This window comes from Nymphaea colorata, chromosome 9, assembly GCF_008831285.2.
Source record: "Nymphaea colorata isolate Beijing-Zhang1983 chromosome 9, ASM883128v2, whole genome shotgun sequence".
Taxonomy (NCBI): domain Eukaryota; kingdom Viridiplantae; phylum Streptophyta; class Magnoliopsida; order Nymphaeales; family Nymphaeaceae; genus Nymphaea; species Nymphaea colorata.
Genome location: NC_045146.1, coordinates 23267408 through 23284591, shown reverse-complemented (window position 1 = coordinate 23284591; position 17184 = coordinate 23267408). Strand labels below are relative to the sequence as shown.

General features: G+C 42.5%; 1 protein-coding gene and 1 pseudogene across 1 annotated transcript; one reads left to right on the top strand and one right to left on the bottom strand.

The window, feature by feature from the left end:
• Positions 1-1962: 1962 nt before the first annotated feature.
• Positions 1963-9201, top strand: LOC116260170 (protein ALTERED PHOSPHATE STARVATION RESPONSE 1-like; annotated as a pseudogene).
• A 5439-nt stretch (positions 9202-14640) lies between these two features.
• LOC116260006 (brassinosteroid-responsive RING protein 1) lies at positions 14641-15333 on the bottom strand. Its single transcript, XM_031638057.2, has one exon. The coding sequence runs from the start codon at positions 15236-15238 to the stop codon at positions 14717-14719; it is 522 nt and encodes a 173-aa protein (XP_031493917.1). The 5' UTR covers positions 15239-15333; the 3' UTR covers positions 14641-14716.
• Between the last annotated feature and the right edge of the window lie 1851 nt (positions 15334-17184).

Here is a 17184-nt window from a genome sequence, read left to right as displayed (position 1 = left end):
AATTCAAATTGAGATTCATGTATGAATGTAAAAATTAGGTTTGGATCGGATTCAAACTGTAAAATTGGATTTTGAATTCATATGTGACTTTTGTTTTTTATTTGTATTTGAATAAATATCCAGAAAAGCACTATGCCTAATTCAAATTTGATCTATTGACATTCCTGTGATTAATGTCATTACTACGTATATGCACTTATTATAACTAATGACCATGTTATGAATAATAAGAAAAGTGAGAAATGAATAATATGAAGGATATTTGAGATTGATTAATCTAACTTGGTTTGAAGTATGTTGGTAAACGGGGACTGGAAAGTACATTTATAAACTTAAAATCAAGAAAGCATATCATCCACCATATTCTTACTTTCTGGTTTTCGTTTTACTTGGTTTTGGTTTTTAATGGCGGCGGGAGAGAGAAGTCAAATTAAATAGAAGGAAAAAAAGAAGAAGGAAGATTAGACAGCAACCGGTGAAGTTATACGTGATCGGTTAGCAGAGGTAAAACGTTCCTTCTTTGGAGATGTAGTCACTTCCAAAAAAATGTCAAAAAGCTGTCCACATATAAATAATTAAGAATTTAATAAGATATATAATCGAGACCTAAAAGATTGGAAGGACGAGGGATAAAATCACCAACTATTACGAACGAATATTTTTTCCGAGTTACAGCACGTCACTCGTACCTAACAAAACAATTATAACGTTATGAAAACTTGGTCATGGCATTTCTTGAAGTTGGTGTAATATCAAAATCTAACATTTCCAAATCATCGTTTCTTGATGTTTGAAACCCTGCCTTTAGCGAGAGAAAGGGGCTTCATCTAGTAGAGAACAAAGATGGGTATGGGTCCCCTAGTATCCTCTTCTAGATTGGACCCCCCTGCTAGCCCAAACCAACCACTTTTCAAGCTTTAAAAATTTGTTTCATTTTGTATTTCTTCAATCTCTCTGTCTTTTCAAACAGAAACAGAAAAATTCAGGGATATTTTCTAGCAGGACATGAGATATATGGTGTTGTTTAATTCAAACTGCAAGAACCTGGTGCCCTCTTTTTCTGCCAAACAAGAGAATGCGCAGGAGTGTGGGAACCAGGTACCAATCAGTTACTACAGCCAGGTATAGGGATTTGGGACCCTGCCTAATAAATTATACACCTTAGATAGTTGGTCCTGGTCCATTCATGGTTTAATATCCAATCCAGGGCATCTGTGTTTGAGTTACAGGTGGGGATGTGTTCAGTATATATCTCTCTTGGGTCTTCTTGGAAGAAGCAATTATGCTAACTACACTTAGCTATATTATTTATGTCATTCACCCCTATCAACAACGTTCATCATATAATATAATAATATGGTCGTGGGTAGTCGTTGTTGGGGTAGACTGAATCTTAGGCAGTCCATATTATTCTTCTCAAATTCATTCCGTTCCTATGCTTCTGTTTGGTTACCTTCTGTTAATCAATAGCGCAAACCACTCTCCTGTCCACTCGGGAACGAACGTCAGTGGAGTTGACACCATGACTGCAATCTCTTTCTTTCTCTTTGTTTACTGTTCACTGTTTCACTGCCCATGTATCCGAATTAATTCAACTGTAGGGACATGACGGCACCGATATTGCCTGCCCCCACCAAATTTACCTGTTCTCCTTGTTTTTTATTTTTTTTAACTTACTGTTCTTTTTTTTTATCAATTTTATTTATACTTTTGGAAGGTCTCATAATACCCATGCTACACTTCCATTACCGACCAAACGCGGTCGATTCGCAGCAACGAATACTAGAATTAGCTAGGCGTCTTACTGCCATCACCATCTGATAAACCCCATGGTTTTGGTAAAAGATGTCAATCAATCAGACTCTGCAAAAGGCAGAGGAAGCCAACTTGGGTACTCCCTCCCTCTCTCTGTATTATGCGTCTTAAGGAAGTATTTCCCGAAGAATCGTGTTCCGTCATAGTTCCTGCTCTTGAGTAGAAGACGTGCAGAGTGGTGGGCGTCTTAAAAAGTCAAGGTCTCACCTCAGTCACACCATGTGTTCCAGGATCTTGCTTAATCCCTTCTCCATCACACGGCACTAAACGAACTTCAGATTTGTGAGTTGTTTATTTTATAGTTCTGATTCTTCTGAATCCATGCTATTGAGATCTTAGTATCATAGAGGCAGCTCCATTAAAAACAGGTGCGAGAGATGGAGGAAGAATAGTAGCTAATGCCTAAAAACACAACAATGCAGATAAAGTGTACCCACTCATGGGCCCCTGCTGCATAGCGACGACAGGTTTCACCGCTGGCAAGATTCCCCTTCTCAACTCTGTCCTCCTCCCCTCTCTCTCTTTCTCCTCCCAAAACTGCCTTTTTTCTCTCTCCTTCTTCTCCCTCTCTCTCTCTCTCTCTCTCTCTCTACTGAACCTGCATTAATCCTCACTAACTTTTTTCTTGCAATTACCAAAGTCCCAATTTCACTGAAACCCTAGACCTTGGTGGCGGTAATGTTCTTAGAGACACACAGAGTAACGAAGCCTAGAGAGGAGGAGAGTGGAAAGGGAAAGGGGAAAGGCTTTGTGGGTGTTGTAGATAGAAGAAGATTGTCGCCAAAAGGGGCTTTTTCGGGGTTACCCATGTGAATTCAGGGGAGGATTTGTAGAGTTTCCGTGTCAGAAGGCCAGAATTTCTGGGGTTTTCCGACGATGGGTTGTTCGGGGTCGAAGGTAGACGATTTGCCGGTGGTGTCGCTCTGCAGGGAGAGGACGCGCTTCATCGAAGAGGCTGTGCAGCAGCGATACCTCCTCTCGGCTGCTCACCTCAGCTACATCCGGTCCCTCCAGGAGGTTGGGGCTGCACTCGAGGCGTTTCTCGACTCGGACCACGTCTCCCCCGGGGCCTCGCCGGTGCTCCCCCTCCCTCCTCACCGGAAAACCGACCCTGCTCCGCTCCCTAAGCCGAAGTCTCCGAGCGCCTCTGCGCCCCAGAGCGGAGGAGGCGGCGAGTCTCACGGTCGATCGGACTCTGGCCATCTGCAATTCGATTCCGATGACGATGAGTCCTTGTCCGACGACCACGACCACGACCACGACCACGATCACGATCACGAGCACGACCACCACCACAATAGAGAGTCACAACCGCCTCCTGCAATGTTCCAAGAACCCAATATGATGGATGCCTATGGCGGATACCCTTCACCATATACAGTGATGAACCAGTATTTCATGCGCTCGAGGCCGCCACAATCGACAACGTATGAGGAGCGGCCGCAGTTGCCAGCCAAGGTGAACCAATACTACATGCCTTCAACGTCGACGCCGTCTGTAGCTTATAGTGAGGGTCGGGACTCGCCAGAGAAGGTGAAGCATTACTTGATGCGCTCGACACCGATGCAGTCTGTAGCCTACGAGGAGCAGCTGCAGTCCGGGGAGAAGGTTAGCCAGTATTTCATGCGTTCGAAACCAATGCAGTCGGTAGCCTACGAAGGGCGACCTCAGTCGCCGGAGGTCCAATGGGGGCAATCCTATCCTTATTACTCGAACAATTTCGGCTTTCCTGTCTTCTTCGGAGGTGCTGGCGGCCCCTCATCCTCGTCACCGCCTAAGGCTCCTCCTCCCGCTTACCCTGCACAGGGGGCTTCCTCGTCTTCATACCCTTACGAAGAGAACAGGCCGCCCCACCACCGCCCCCGCCAGCAAAGAGCTCGACGTGGGACTTCCTGAACCCGTTCTATTCTTATGAAGGATTCTACCCCCCCTATACGCCGAGAAGATATAGCGATGGTGGCAGTAGAGATTCTCGCGAGGTTAGGGAAGAAGAGGGGATTCCTGAATTGGAGGAGGATAGCCAGAGTGAGGTCGTGAAGGAAATTCATGGCGAGAAAAAGTTTTCGGATGGTTTCACGGGTCATCCTGGTTGGTACCGTCAGAAGAATGTTCAGTTCCAGGCAGAAGATTCGGTCCTGCAGGATGAGGAGGTGGGTGGTGGTGATCAGTCGGCCTATCAGGGGAAGCCAACCGCAGTTTCCGAGTATAGAGAAGATGATGGAACAGAAATGGTGGACAAGAATGTGATTGAGAATGATGAGCCGGTTGAGCGAACCAATGCGGCAGAGTTCCCTCGGTCTTATGATGCATTCGAGGCAATGAAGCATATAAAGGCTCAGTTTGACAAGGCTGCTGAATCTGGCAACCAGGTCTCAGTGATTCTGGAGGTAGGGAAGCTGCCATATCGCCATAGAAATGCTGTGCACAAAGGTTCGTTTATCCTGATCTTTTAACTTATAGCCTCACCGGAAGTAATCTTCTTTCGTAGACTTGTGAGTTCCATTTCAGAAATTGGTCTTTAGTTTAGTTGTCTTCTTCTATTTTACTTCAAGCGCTGCAATCCTATCGGACAGTTCCCTTGGTTGAATTGGTATAAGTTTACTTAATCATGCCTTTTAGATAATACATGAGATTGTCATATGCGGGAGTGGATAAATTATGTCTCCTAGCTCAATTGCTGCTTACGAATAGACGTTTGAAATCTGCTTTTGGTGACCTAAATTGGAACTTCTCCCCTTCGAGATGCACCTGATGTTCTTTTTCTTGCTTGGGACCCCCCCTTTGTTGCATTTTCAGCCTCTGTGAGGATGCTTGGTGCAATTGCTCCCCCATTAATTTTATCTTCACAGCCTTCCACATCCAAAAGTAGAACTGCCCAGCTTCCATCTTCTGCCGAGGATTCTTCACCTGCTCTTTTGGATTTTGAAGACGTGACATGGTTGAGGACACGCAAATTGTCAACAACCTTAGAGAAGCTTTACATGTGGGAGAAAAAGCTATTTGAGGAAGTCAAGGTATGATATTCACATGTAAAGTTGTACAAATAGCCTAGTACTGGTAATATAGTCTTGTCAAGCTTTAGTGGGTTTCAGCTTTGGATGATGCTCAGCTTCAGGTTGTTATTAGTTGTGTTCCTTTCCCGATAAGATTTCATTGATTTCAGCATGCTATTTGCTGTGATTGTTTGTTATGTTTTTCTTGTCCAAAAACTTGCAAGAGATCCTCTTTCATGGGGACTTCTTTGTTTGATACGGTCTATAAGATTTTTAATAATTTATTTTTTCCTTGAGCTGATGTTGTGAGTACTGATGAACTTATATGATGTTTTGTGTCATTCTTTTTGAAAATATTAAATTGTTGATCTAATGTTTGATGGTTAAGGAGTTGAAGGCGTCATAGTCTTACAGCTTGGGCTTGATTAAGTTATTCCCTCATCCCAACTTTTTGGACTCCTTACCTTTGCAAATCACCTCTTCTTTTAGTCTGAGTTTCAATTTCTTGCTCTTTCTTCAGTTCTTGTGTTTGGAACCAGCAGGTTTTTTTTACTGAAATTGTCAAAAATTGTAGATGATACTAATTAGGTCATTTTATGTTCGTCTTCTAGCAGAACCAGCAGGGTGAACCAGGAAAAGCTATCTCGCTGATTATTCCACTGATGATCAGATAGTACTTTCCTTTGCCATATCAAATTCCTAAGAAACCTGTTAATTCATAATGGATGATGGCATCAACCCAATTTGTTAAATATGATTAATAACCATCAGTTAAAGAACGTGTGTGTTTTCTTTTCCATGTTTTGTAACTCTTTTAGTGTTATTTGTCAGACATATGCTATAAGTTTGTGGAATGATTTCCTTATTTATTTTCATGCTTACTTCTTCACCGTGTTTTGCTATGCTTTTTGTGGCTGTGAAAATTGGTACCCTTTCTGGCTAGCGATACACCTTGGTCCATGAGACATCTCTCTCTCTCTCTAGCTATACGCTGCTCCCTTCTCTAGAAGCTTGCAGAAGGCAATGAGTAGTTGCTTCCTTCTCTCCTTAATACATTGGTGTTGGTGGGCGGGCAAGTGCTGGTATATTGCATGTGTATTGACCAATTAGAAGTGTCTATGTGACATATGTTAGAAAAGATTGTTTCTCCTTAGCTTTGGTGGTCCTAGCCAAGAGGGAATCTGAGAAATTGTGGGATCATTCCTAGGAGACCAACCATCTTTAGTACATGCAAAGCTCTGGATTATCTTGTTGCTTTATGATATGACGTGCCTTCAGGATGCAGGCTGATAAGTGTCTGGAAGGCAACCCTTCCGTTTGTGGCAAACCCAGATGTTGCAATTACTGTATTAGTGCTTTACAATGAATGTTTGAAGCTTTGTAGAAGTGTGTGTTTGACATCATTCATGTTGAAGATTTAATCATCTTTTTTCTTCTTCATTCCTCGTCCTTGTTTGTCTAATTTCTTGACATTGTTTCTTTCTGCAGGCTGAGGAAAAGTTGCGTGTGATCCAGGAAAGAAAGCGCAGACAGCTACGAAGAATGAATGAAAGGGGTTCTGAGGCCCATAAAGTTGAAAGAACTCGTACACTGATCAGAAACTTGTCCACAAAAATAAGGATTGCAATTCATTTTGTGGATTCTGTGTCTACTAAGATAAATAAACTTAGGGATGAAGAGTTATGGCCCCAAATTGTGGAGCTGTTACAGGGGTATGCAGTTTATTTCTCCTTTTCTAGTAGTTTTTCTTTTCTTTTTCCCCTTCCTACATTTTGTAGAATAACTTGCTCTCCTATATTAAATAAGTCAATGGAAGATCCGATTCTCTATTCTACATTGAAAATGGATGTCCAAATTTTAGTATCTTCACACTAACATGTATAAAAAAAATCAGACGTAGTAGTACATTTTTGCTCTTCAGTTGGAATGACACCATGTTTATTTTACCTAGGAAAGATAAAATTGGTATACCAGTATGTGGCTTTCTTAATTTGTTGATGCTCATTTATAGCATCATTTGTTCTCTCTCTTTTTCTTTTCTCCTTCTAACATCAGAAATGTTCAGTAGGATAGTTTGTTTTTGTGTGCAAATGAATATGCCTGGAATAGATCCTTTTAGGAAGTTGACTGTTATTGTCTGATTAATCGGAATTCAAGGGAAGCTTAATCCCAGGTAAATGCCAAGGATGAGAAATGGTTTCTATCAAACCTTCAACAAGTAGCCTCATCTTTCCTGCACGTTGTGATAGTTCTTCTCCTATTGATAGCTTAATACTGGTAATGTTGCACCTAGAGCACGGGTTGTGTAAACATTTGCCTGCACAAAGAAGAGGGAGAATGGCATTTTAGTGTCCTTTCTGAATTTCTGAGTGGTTAATGCATGCGTCTTCTGTGTGCATAGCCTATTTGGTGGTGCCATGTTTAGGTATGTCTTTTTTAATTTTCTGTATCCTTTTTCCATTTAAAATGGAGCTTGTTACACATTATATCACTTTATCTGCTGTTACTTGTTTCCATTTTAAACGAAGGCATTTGTATCCATTACATCACTTCTATCTGCTGTTACTTGTTATCCTTAGACTAGCTGAGTCTCATATTATTTTGTTTACCTGTGATCATTTAGGTTGGTGACTATGTGGAAAACTATGCTGGAATGCCATCGGAATCAGTGTCGAATCATATCGGAGGCAAAAAATATTGATTTCATTGCAGATGGTGCGATATCCAGTGATTCCCATATGCGAGTCACTGTAAGGCTTGAACTGGAGATGCTTAATTGGATATCTAGTTTTTATGTGTGGATTGCTACACAGAAGGGTTATATCAAAGCACTGAATAGCTGGCTTTTGAAGTGCATCCATTATGAGCCTGAGGAAACACCAGATGGGCCTGTGCCTTTTTCCCCTGGGAGAGTTGGTGCTCCTCCCGTGTTTGTAGTCTGTAACCGCTGGTCGCAGGCAATTTATGATATTTCAGAGAAGGAAGTTATTGATGCAATGCGGACATTTAGTGTTCTTGTACTTCAGCAGTGGCAGCGCCATAGTGCTGCTCAGCGTGGCCGGTTAGGGTCCAGGTACTCACCAAAAGATGTGGAAAGAGGGATTAAAGCTCTACAAAAGGATGAGCAGAAAATTCTGAAGGCATGGGATGCCCTAAACAAGAAAGTTGTTTTTCTTCCAGTGGAGGGTGGTCTATCCAGCGTCAACCAGATAGTTCAGCAGAGCCGTCCAGCTCCATTAGGCGGTTTAAAAGCAAGTCTGAAGCAGATATTTGATGCAATGGCTAAATTTGCAGAAACTTCTCTGAAGGCATATGAGGAACTGGATTTAAACACTGAACTAGATCGGATCACTAGAGAGCGTGAGAAGGTTTCTTAACTTGCTGCAGCCATCATCTCATTAGAATTGATTCGTTTCTGAGCTCTTTCCCAGCCTGTGAGCACCAAGAGGTCATGGAAACAAGTGGGAAGCTGCTGTAGCATTACATCAAGCATCCATTTTAATGTATGTATCAGTTGGAAGCTTATGTTCAAGAGGTCCACCTGATCAGCTTTGACCAAATTAGGGCAGGTGCTAAAATTTGGAATTGCAACTGAAAATGTAGAAAACCATTCCTCTGATATTTGATCTTTAAATGTTGCTTTGAGCTGTGCTAGTATTGTTGGATCTGTCGAGGAGTATTAATGGACCCACACGTTCCTAAACTAGCATGGCTGCAGGAGCACACACCGAAGATGGATGAGTCAGGCCCCTATTGAATGGAAAGCCAAGGATGCTTTCTTCACGACTTTACACTGGCGAAGAACCTTGTTTTCATGGTTTGGAGAGCCCTGCATCCTTCGGTTCCTGTCATTGTTTTATGGGTGACGGTACTTAAATACATCATTAGGACATGTATCTCTTCTGGCATTCCTGTCGGCGTCCATGAGAGACTACAAATTATTACTTCTACATGGTTGTGCATTGTCAAGTTAGAATGGGGCATCACCCGTAAAGTTGTCATCTTGCACTATCAAATCCTGCATCAAGATGGCGAATCAAGTTGTTCTGGATTTTGCTGAGCCACTCTGTCAAGTTGGTGATGGTACCAAAATGGGGCCTGTCAAGCCAATTATTTCATGGCGATGGCAAGAGGTGAATATGATGGAGTTAGCATGGAAAAGAGATCCTTTTGTAGACAGGAGATGGGTCCAGGAATTCCTGGCCGATGAGAAAGAATGTGTAAATTCGGATTAGGATATGTCAAGAAATAAGGCATTTACTGTATACAGTTGGGTGCTGTTACTTTTCACACTTGGTACTGCTACGCACTAGCAAGTACACGTCATGTAAATTGAAACTTTTGGTGGCCTGCAGAACTTTTAAACCTGGTGCCCCACCTCTTGCTTCTTCTATGTGTTCGCTTGCAATCGTCTGACAATGCTTTGTCTTGCTTTCTACAAACGTCTTGGATTGTTGAACTGTTACTCTGATCTTTCCCTTCATTATTTCTGGACTGCTGAGAACATAACCAACCCAACTTGGGGCATACATTGAATTATGTGCTGTAACCTGTCAGAAAAAAACCTGACTGTTGGCTCTGCCTTTAGATTCCATCTTGCATCGACATCTTAATTCTTACCCACATGGCGAAGGTTGCCTACTGATCTTCAGGTAAGCAACGTCCAAATCAACTTCGCCAGAAGGTGATTCTGAAGTGCATTGTTGTGTCAGATGTGATTGCTGGTTGGTTATTTTGCACTCCTAATCAGGGTGATTTGGTTTGTGGTTATCCCGAGTCGAACAAGGCAAGGATTTCAGAAATCCATTTATCCCAGTGGAATCTCTATCTTTGGACCTACGCGCCATCAGGAATATGCCTTATTTCGCCCTAAAGATAAAAACATATCAAGAACTTTAAAAGTTTTTTTTTCTCGAACAGTTCGTTTACACTCTTATTTGTTACCCTTTGCTTCGAGATAAGAAAAGGCTTATATTCCCCCCTGACTTGATTAGATCTTGTGATCTTCAATGTTCTTTATATTCTATTGGCGGATTGATGAGCACAATTGCTTCTTTAACGACTTTGGTGTCTCCTGCTTCACCTTACTCTTGTTGGTTGGCCATTCAGAGTCTTGACCTTCCTAAAGGAACCTTTACCTGCTACTTTGCGAGGCTAACAACAGAGCACAGTATCTGTCGGCGGGTGATTCCTACGCTGATGCATATGAAGATCCTAAGTGGTTCAATCATTTACATGTGAAGAAGGTGATTATCCTAATGACAAGGACACTGGATCTCTATTTGCATCTTTGCCTAGATGCAAGAGGATGAAGCATCGCCCAGTCGGTTAGATTGGAAGAGAACCAACCATGCGGAAAGCTGCGCAGGAAAAGTCTTGATATGGTAGGCATCTAATTTTTCTGTAACTGCAATTGCAGAACACCTAAATTCAAGACGATGTGCGACTAGCAACCAGCCACCAATGTCCTTGCAGCGAAAGTTTTCTTCAGTCGCAATCACAATGCTGAAGTTCAAAACAATGTGCTAGTACCTACTCGGCCGATTTTATCTTTACCTACCAAGCTGAGCAAAAAATTCAATTTAGACCCAGAATCGTCGCTCGTTTTGATCGAAAAAGTTAATAATCGGTGCCTAACTTAATTAGAACAAAAAGCACTAGACCTAATAGTAACGCTATTCGCTACTTACCTAGTGCAAGTATCGACAACAAAAGCTCTGCCCACCTGGGTGGGGAATAGGACTTAAAAGGACTTCAAGTTGAAGAAGGCCACAGTGCAAATAGTGAAAGTAAATCGAACACCATGTGGCTTTACAGATTGAGAAGAGAAAACGTAAATCTAATATTACATACTTTTCAAAACTCCAAATCTAAAACGGCTTGAATTTATATCAGGATCTATGAAATCCAAAACATACACGCGCACGCACACACATGTATGTGAGATACTAGATTTCGAGTACCAAAAATTCTGATGATTCTAACCTAAAAGTTTGTCATTCCCCTTCTCGTTCTCCACATTGAATAAGCAACAGATATAACAGCTAGAATTATTAGGATGGTGGTTGTCAAAATCTAATTGGTTCATGCAAGTCACCCCTGGAGTGCTGCATGTACCTACTTGCAGCTAGCTTTTCGTAGGCACATTTTTAATTTCTTGCTACTTTAACGTTGCCTCTCATGAAAAAAAGGGTTTGACTCGTGAGCTTGCACTACCAATTTTCCAAATCGACGGTAATCTCCTGTTTAACATGATTAATGGTGCCGAGAAATCGATCCTAATCCACTGTCGCTGTCAGGGAACGAAACCCCTACTTTTGTTTTGTTTTCTCTTTGTGGACCAACCTTACGATCGTTCATTGAAGATGTGAAATTCACCCACCTTCAACTTCGAATACCCACCCCCTTTACCGTCGAACGAATCCTCTACAATTGCTTAAAAATTGTCCTAGCTTGCCAACCATATAGCAGTTGGGGATGTAAATAGATCAAATATAACAAATCACTGTTCTGATTTATGTGGCAATGAAATATAAGTTCAACTGATCAGATTCAGAGGTCCAGTAAGCAGTTCTGCAATCGAATCGAACTGGGGTAAGGCATCTGATTGAGATCCTGTAAATAACTAGCCTTATTACATATAAAATGTTGGATGTAGGGTCTGAATCTAAATTAAATTGGATAGAAGTTGATGAAGATGAGCGATGCATAGGCTGGATCGAAACAGAATATAGACCAGTTGCATCCTTGCATAAGATAAATTTTCTTAACAGTTTTCAAGGTCAATCTGTGCGTCTCTGTTTGCACGAGCACGAACAGCCCACGACCATTTTTAAAAGGCAACCACCATCTTGGGAACAAATGAAAATATCGACCTGCAAGGACAGTATGTAGTTTGTTCTCAGGAAGCTGAAAGGAAGAAGCATCCCATTATCTTAATCAGTAACTGTGTGCTATCTCTTTGCAGGAATAAGATTCCAACACAAAAGGAAATCTCAAAGGAAACAAAGATTAAGAGAAATTAATGGTGCAAATAATGGCTGTTTAACGAGGCTGTCACCATAGTGTTGGGTCATTGCGTGTGCTCTTCAATCTTGTTTGCTGTCCGCAGGGCAGCGGAGTAGTTGTGAAGCACCAACTTTAGTTGTTGGTGGGCACCCATAGGCTTCTCTCATTGGTGGAAAGTATCCAAACCCATACTTAGTTTTTAGACCTTTCGCGCTTTGAGGGGCTCTACGGTATTTCGTAAGGCCTACTCACTGTTGGCCTTAAAGTACAAATTTACTCCGAAAAGCATAACATAGCTGGTTGAGCTAGCAGACTCACGAAAGACCCCCAATACAATTCTCAAAAAAAGGGCTGACTCTTGCTCGTGCGGTGGTATATTTCTCCCTTTTATTGGAAGGGCTTCTTACATTGGCGTATCAAATTAATTTGTTCTCATTGCATAATTCTATTTATGCAGGCAACTTTATTATAGAACAAGTAGTCCTGCAATTGTTGGTTTATGGTGAAATCATCTGCCTTCTTCATTTCCCTTTCTTGATTTCAATGAGGAAAACTTGAGTTAGGCTTGCAAAACCATGTCTGAGGCAAGAGGCTTTTGCCATTGGTAAAATAGCTCTAGCCATTGCAAAAGCATTCAAAACTTAGTTTTATGGAGTAGGAAGTGCTTTTGGTTAACCGATCATATAACTCCCCAATCTATTTTTAAAGAAAATCTACAATCTTGATCAATAATCTTTTCTGTTAACGGCCAGTAATCGAATAGAAAATTACTGGATACAACCAAATAATGGTCAGAATGTGTAACTCTTAATAGGTGATGTAGCAGTGAAAGAATCTTCTTTTCTTTCCCCCCTCAGTTTGAGACGAGTGCTAAGCATTTTAAACAAGTACTCATTCAACCAATTTTTCTAGCTCTATCACTGGTTTCAGACGTATGGTATGAATAGAGTGGTACAACTTTATTTGGGAACTTAAAAAAGAGTAAGCAATAGTGTTGCAACACATGAATGTGATCATGTGTAAGGGTTTTGTCTTTTTGGCTGCATCCAATGTGATCGGAATCCGATTTTCCATGCATTTGGTTCATGACTGGTTTGTGGGTGCGGTTCTGTATATCATTAACGTCTGGACCTGCTAAAACCGTTTTTTTTTTTGTTAAGAAAACAACTCTAGATCCGCGGTTTAAAGGGCTGGACTTATGACCTTAACGCATGCATCTATCACTTGCTATGGATTGAGTAAAAGAAAATGCAGCAGAATATTATATATATATATGAGCAGTAGATAAGGAACATATAATGAACATAAAGTACATACAGAATATATAATATCTACAACATAATACAACGTATAATGTATGCATGGACAATCCTATAAATAAAGGTCATGAGCCCTTGTGCGTGGCCGGCTCAAGTACGCGTCGTGGCAAAGCGCCGTTTTGTTACGAGTTGAAGTGACGGGAGTCACGAGCGGCTCGGTTCATTCCCCAACCCCCTAAGCGTTAGATCACATCAAAAGACACAAACATGTGCTCCATCCAAAAAAAATACTTAAATTTTTCACATGAAAGTGGAAGTCCGGGCTCAAACCTAAAAGCAGGGGACGGGTCCTTCACATTAAATGCTCCCCTCAACCTCAACCTCTAACTGGGCAGGTGAACCAACGAGTAACTCACTGTTTTTTCTTCTTTTTCTGAACCCAGGCTTGAGCTCTTCCCTCAAAATCTGACCCATTTGACCGGACAATGAGCTCAGCCGGTTTCGTACCCAGACATTAGTAACTTTACATTAATGTGGGGGGTGACATAATGCGGCCACTGCAGCTAATAAAGAGACCGAGTTATTGAGAACCTACCACCTCAACTACCAATGGCCAAAACTCCAAATAGTCCCTAAGCTCTAACTTAGTAGAGCAGCCAAAGCTTGAGCCTGGCCGCTGGCTCCAAAGAAGTCGGAGCTCCAATAGTGGATCTAAACTAGGTCTAGGTCAACACCAAGCCGAGTCCGGCGCGCACTAGATGGCCCGGACTAAGCCGAGTCGAGTCCGGCGCATGAGAGAGGGACGGATCGTGTTGAGCTCATGAGTCGAATGGGATCTCCACCATAAACCCTAGAAACCGCTCAAGCACTCACCGGATGCAGGTAAAAGAAGCACAAATCTGCAACTCCCAGATCATTCTCTTCAATTTTTGTTTCCCTTGGGCTTTAGTATCTACAGTGTATGATGGGCGTGGTAAGATAAAGCGGAATATTTCGTGAAGCCCCCTACAAATACAGTAATTTATCCTCGGGGGCCTACCGCTCATATTTAACAAAGGTGATTCGTACACGCACCCACACCTCATCATCAAATTCCGAGCCATCAACTTGTCCTGACTCCATCCAGGTGGGCGTGTACTATCATATTCCGGCCACCGGAATCCGGCGCCACAGATGCACACGCACATGTGCCCTAACAGCTATGTCTCACATGGGCACATCAGCTTTTCCTCACTGCCATTCTCCGCACCATCTTTACAGATTGAAAAAGAAAAATATCTATATTTTAAAAGAAGCACCAGATTTCGGCTAAGATTAGATGCAAGACAATATGTTATAGCATTGTTTTATCTAATTAACTTTTCTCCTCTGAAATTGAGTAATCCTATGAAAAAAAATCCTTTTAAGGACTGCATATATAAAGTAATCTTTTCGTGTGTATTGACGAGCTTCAGGAACATACAGTGCTAACTATGATAATTGACGAGAACGGGAAAACATATATAGTTCATAAGAATCAAGGAAGAAGAAGAAGAAGGGAAAGCGAAAAGGGGGAGAGCAAAAAATAACTGTTTATAGGGATTTGAATTTCTTCTTCTCAAATGTATATACACAATCGGTCCGACTGGAGCAGTAAAGGTTTTACATCTGAAGCGTTGGGGAGGCGGGGGAGGAGTAGTCGCCGTAGAAGTCGGGGATGCCGGCGGCTGCCCAGAGGCGCTCGTTGAAGGCCTCGAGCATCTCCTCGGCGACGAAGCAGGTCCGACAGAGTGGGCAGGTCCTCTGGTCGTGGTCCATCCACCGGTCGAGGCAGGCGCGGTGGAATATGTGGCGGCAGTTGGTGAGGCGCCGGATCTCGTCCCCCGCCTCGAACTCGTAGAGGCAGACGGCGCAGCTCTCGCCGCCCTCGCAGTCTCCGGCAGCCACCATGTCGTCGAACCTCACCACGGGGAGGATCTCCCGGATGAGCACCGCGGTCATGGACTGGAATTCGGGCAGCTGGTCGGTGCAGTCGGGCCAGGACGGGTCCGGCTCCAGAAATCCCGCGAGACCCACCGACCGGAGGAGCCAGTCTATGATTCCCCTGAGGAAGCCCAGCAATGAGGCCGCGTTTATCAGCAGCCTCGGCAGAAACAGCTCGGAGTAGCCCACCGGAAAACCCATCGGAGAAATCTAGAGAGAGAAACGGCACCCGAAAGAGAGATCGAAAGAGGGGGAGAGAGAGATTGTGGTCTGTAGGGAGAAAGGGGCGAGATTGAATGGGGATTAATAAGGGTGGCTCGTAAGAAGAAAGACCTTCTTTTAGACTTTATATCGAAACTGCCATACTGTTTTTCAAAAAGAATAAAAACTTTCCTGGCACCTGTCGCTACTTTGGTAGACTAAATTGCCCCCACCATTTTCATAAAATGCGGCCTTTTTGTTCCGATTTACAGAATTACATGGTTCGACGAAAAGCTGTTCCGAGTTACCTATATAAAAAGGCCTTTCGCTCGACATCATGGACACAAACCGAGTCGTCTCGGCGAACCAGCCAACCCCGTTCTCCTGTAAACTCACATAGCAGGAAGGAAGGAAGAAACAGAAAGAAAGAAAGAAAGAGAGAAGAGAAGAGAGAAATAAATGGTGGTGGGGGAGGGGAGGGACATGGATTGGTGACGGCAAATGGCGTGTGCGTCCGGTCGTTGTTGTCACGAGGGAGGCATTAAAGCCTTGGTGTTGAGATGTTGTCGTCTCGCTTAAAATATTAAAAATTATTCAACATCAGATGTTAACGCCTTTGGTTAAAGCCGCCGGAAAAAAATACAACAAAGGCATTTAACAACGGTGAGTGTGTCATCTTCGACGGCGTCTATTCTCTTGCTCTACTTCCGCGAGAGTTCCAACTGTTTCTTCAAAAACAATAAAGTTTTCTTCGCTGCTATAGAAATCATCGAATCAACGAGGCTGCTGGTTACCAAACATAAACGAAATCTAGTTAAATTAGAAAAGTAGAGGCGACTTGCTACCCAATCTTCTGGAACAATCTTATGGAGAAGAGTGGTTGGGAAGGCAGGGAGAGTTGGATACTTCACCATGGTTTGGCTCAGCAATTCTTGTGGCCATCAACTTTCTGTGGATAATCGAGGTGCTAAGGAGGATGAACACCATATTAGTACTCACACTAAAAATACTTTGATTACTTACTTTAAGTTAGTTTAAACATAATATGTTCAATAAATTTTAAAGAAAAGACCGTTGATGGGACCAAGATGTATATCTGCTAATTAACTGTGCCATAATGTCTGACAACATATGGCTGCCCATTCCTAAACCAGAAGGATAAGGATGGGTGCCAAGGTTTAATCAAACATGAAGAGAGGCTGAAAAAGTTGGTGTGGTGGGTAGCACTGTAGCTGCCACAAAAGCAACCAAAGTTTCAAAACTCATGATAGAATATGTACGATGCTTGGATACAGGTGAAATTTAGTGGACAAAAAGTGAAAATGATAAGTGATAAATATGGTTACTAAAAAGAGTTCGAAATGTGCGGCACACAATTTATTTTGATTGTATTTAAACATCCTAAAATTTTTGTTGATTTTTAATTGTATAATGCGTCAAACATAATATTATTTTATTAAAAATTCGTTAGCGGTTTAGCTGAATCGAAGAAATTGGCCCTCCGAGGCACTAATTCTGGCCTGCCGATCTGCACCGGCGGTTGTTAACAGCGGCGGAGAGCGGAGGAGTGGGGCCCACAGGATAGAGAGGGGAGAGAGAGAGAGTGTGTGTGTCCTTTGCATTGCGCTTGCCATTACTATGCCTGCTGAGGCAAAGACATGGTGGGTCCCACTCACCATTTCTTTTCTCTTCTCCGTCCCTTCCTCTTCTTATCTTCAAGCCCGACACCCTCCACTCTCCTCCTCGTCTCTTTTGCTGTCCTCTCTCTCTCTCTCTCTCTCTCTCTCTCTCTTAATCAGTCCTCAAATTATTAATCATATTTTTAAGTTGATATATAACTTGAATTTCTGAAATGCATTTACTTTCAGATATTTGGCTTTATAATGGATTGACATGAAGCATACCCGCAAACAAAATTATACCAAGAAATGCGCTGGAATGTCAAG

Bases quoted from the DNA above. Each gene is read 5' to 3' on its own strand.
- LOC116260006 (XM_031638057.2), bottom strand. From the start codon at position 15,238: ATGGGTTTTCCGGTGGGCTACTCCGAGCTGTTTCTGCCGAGGCTGCTG.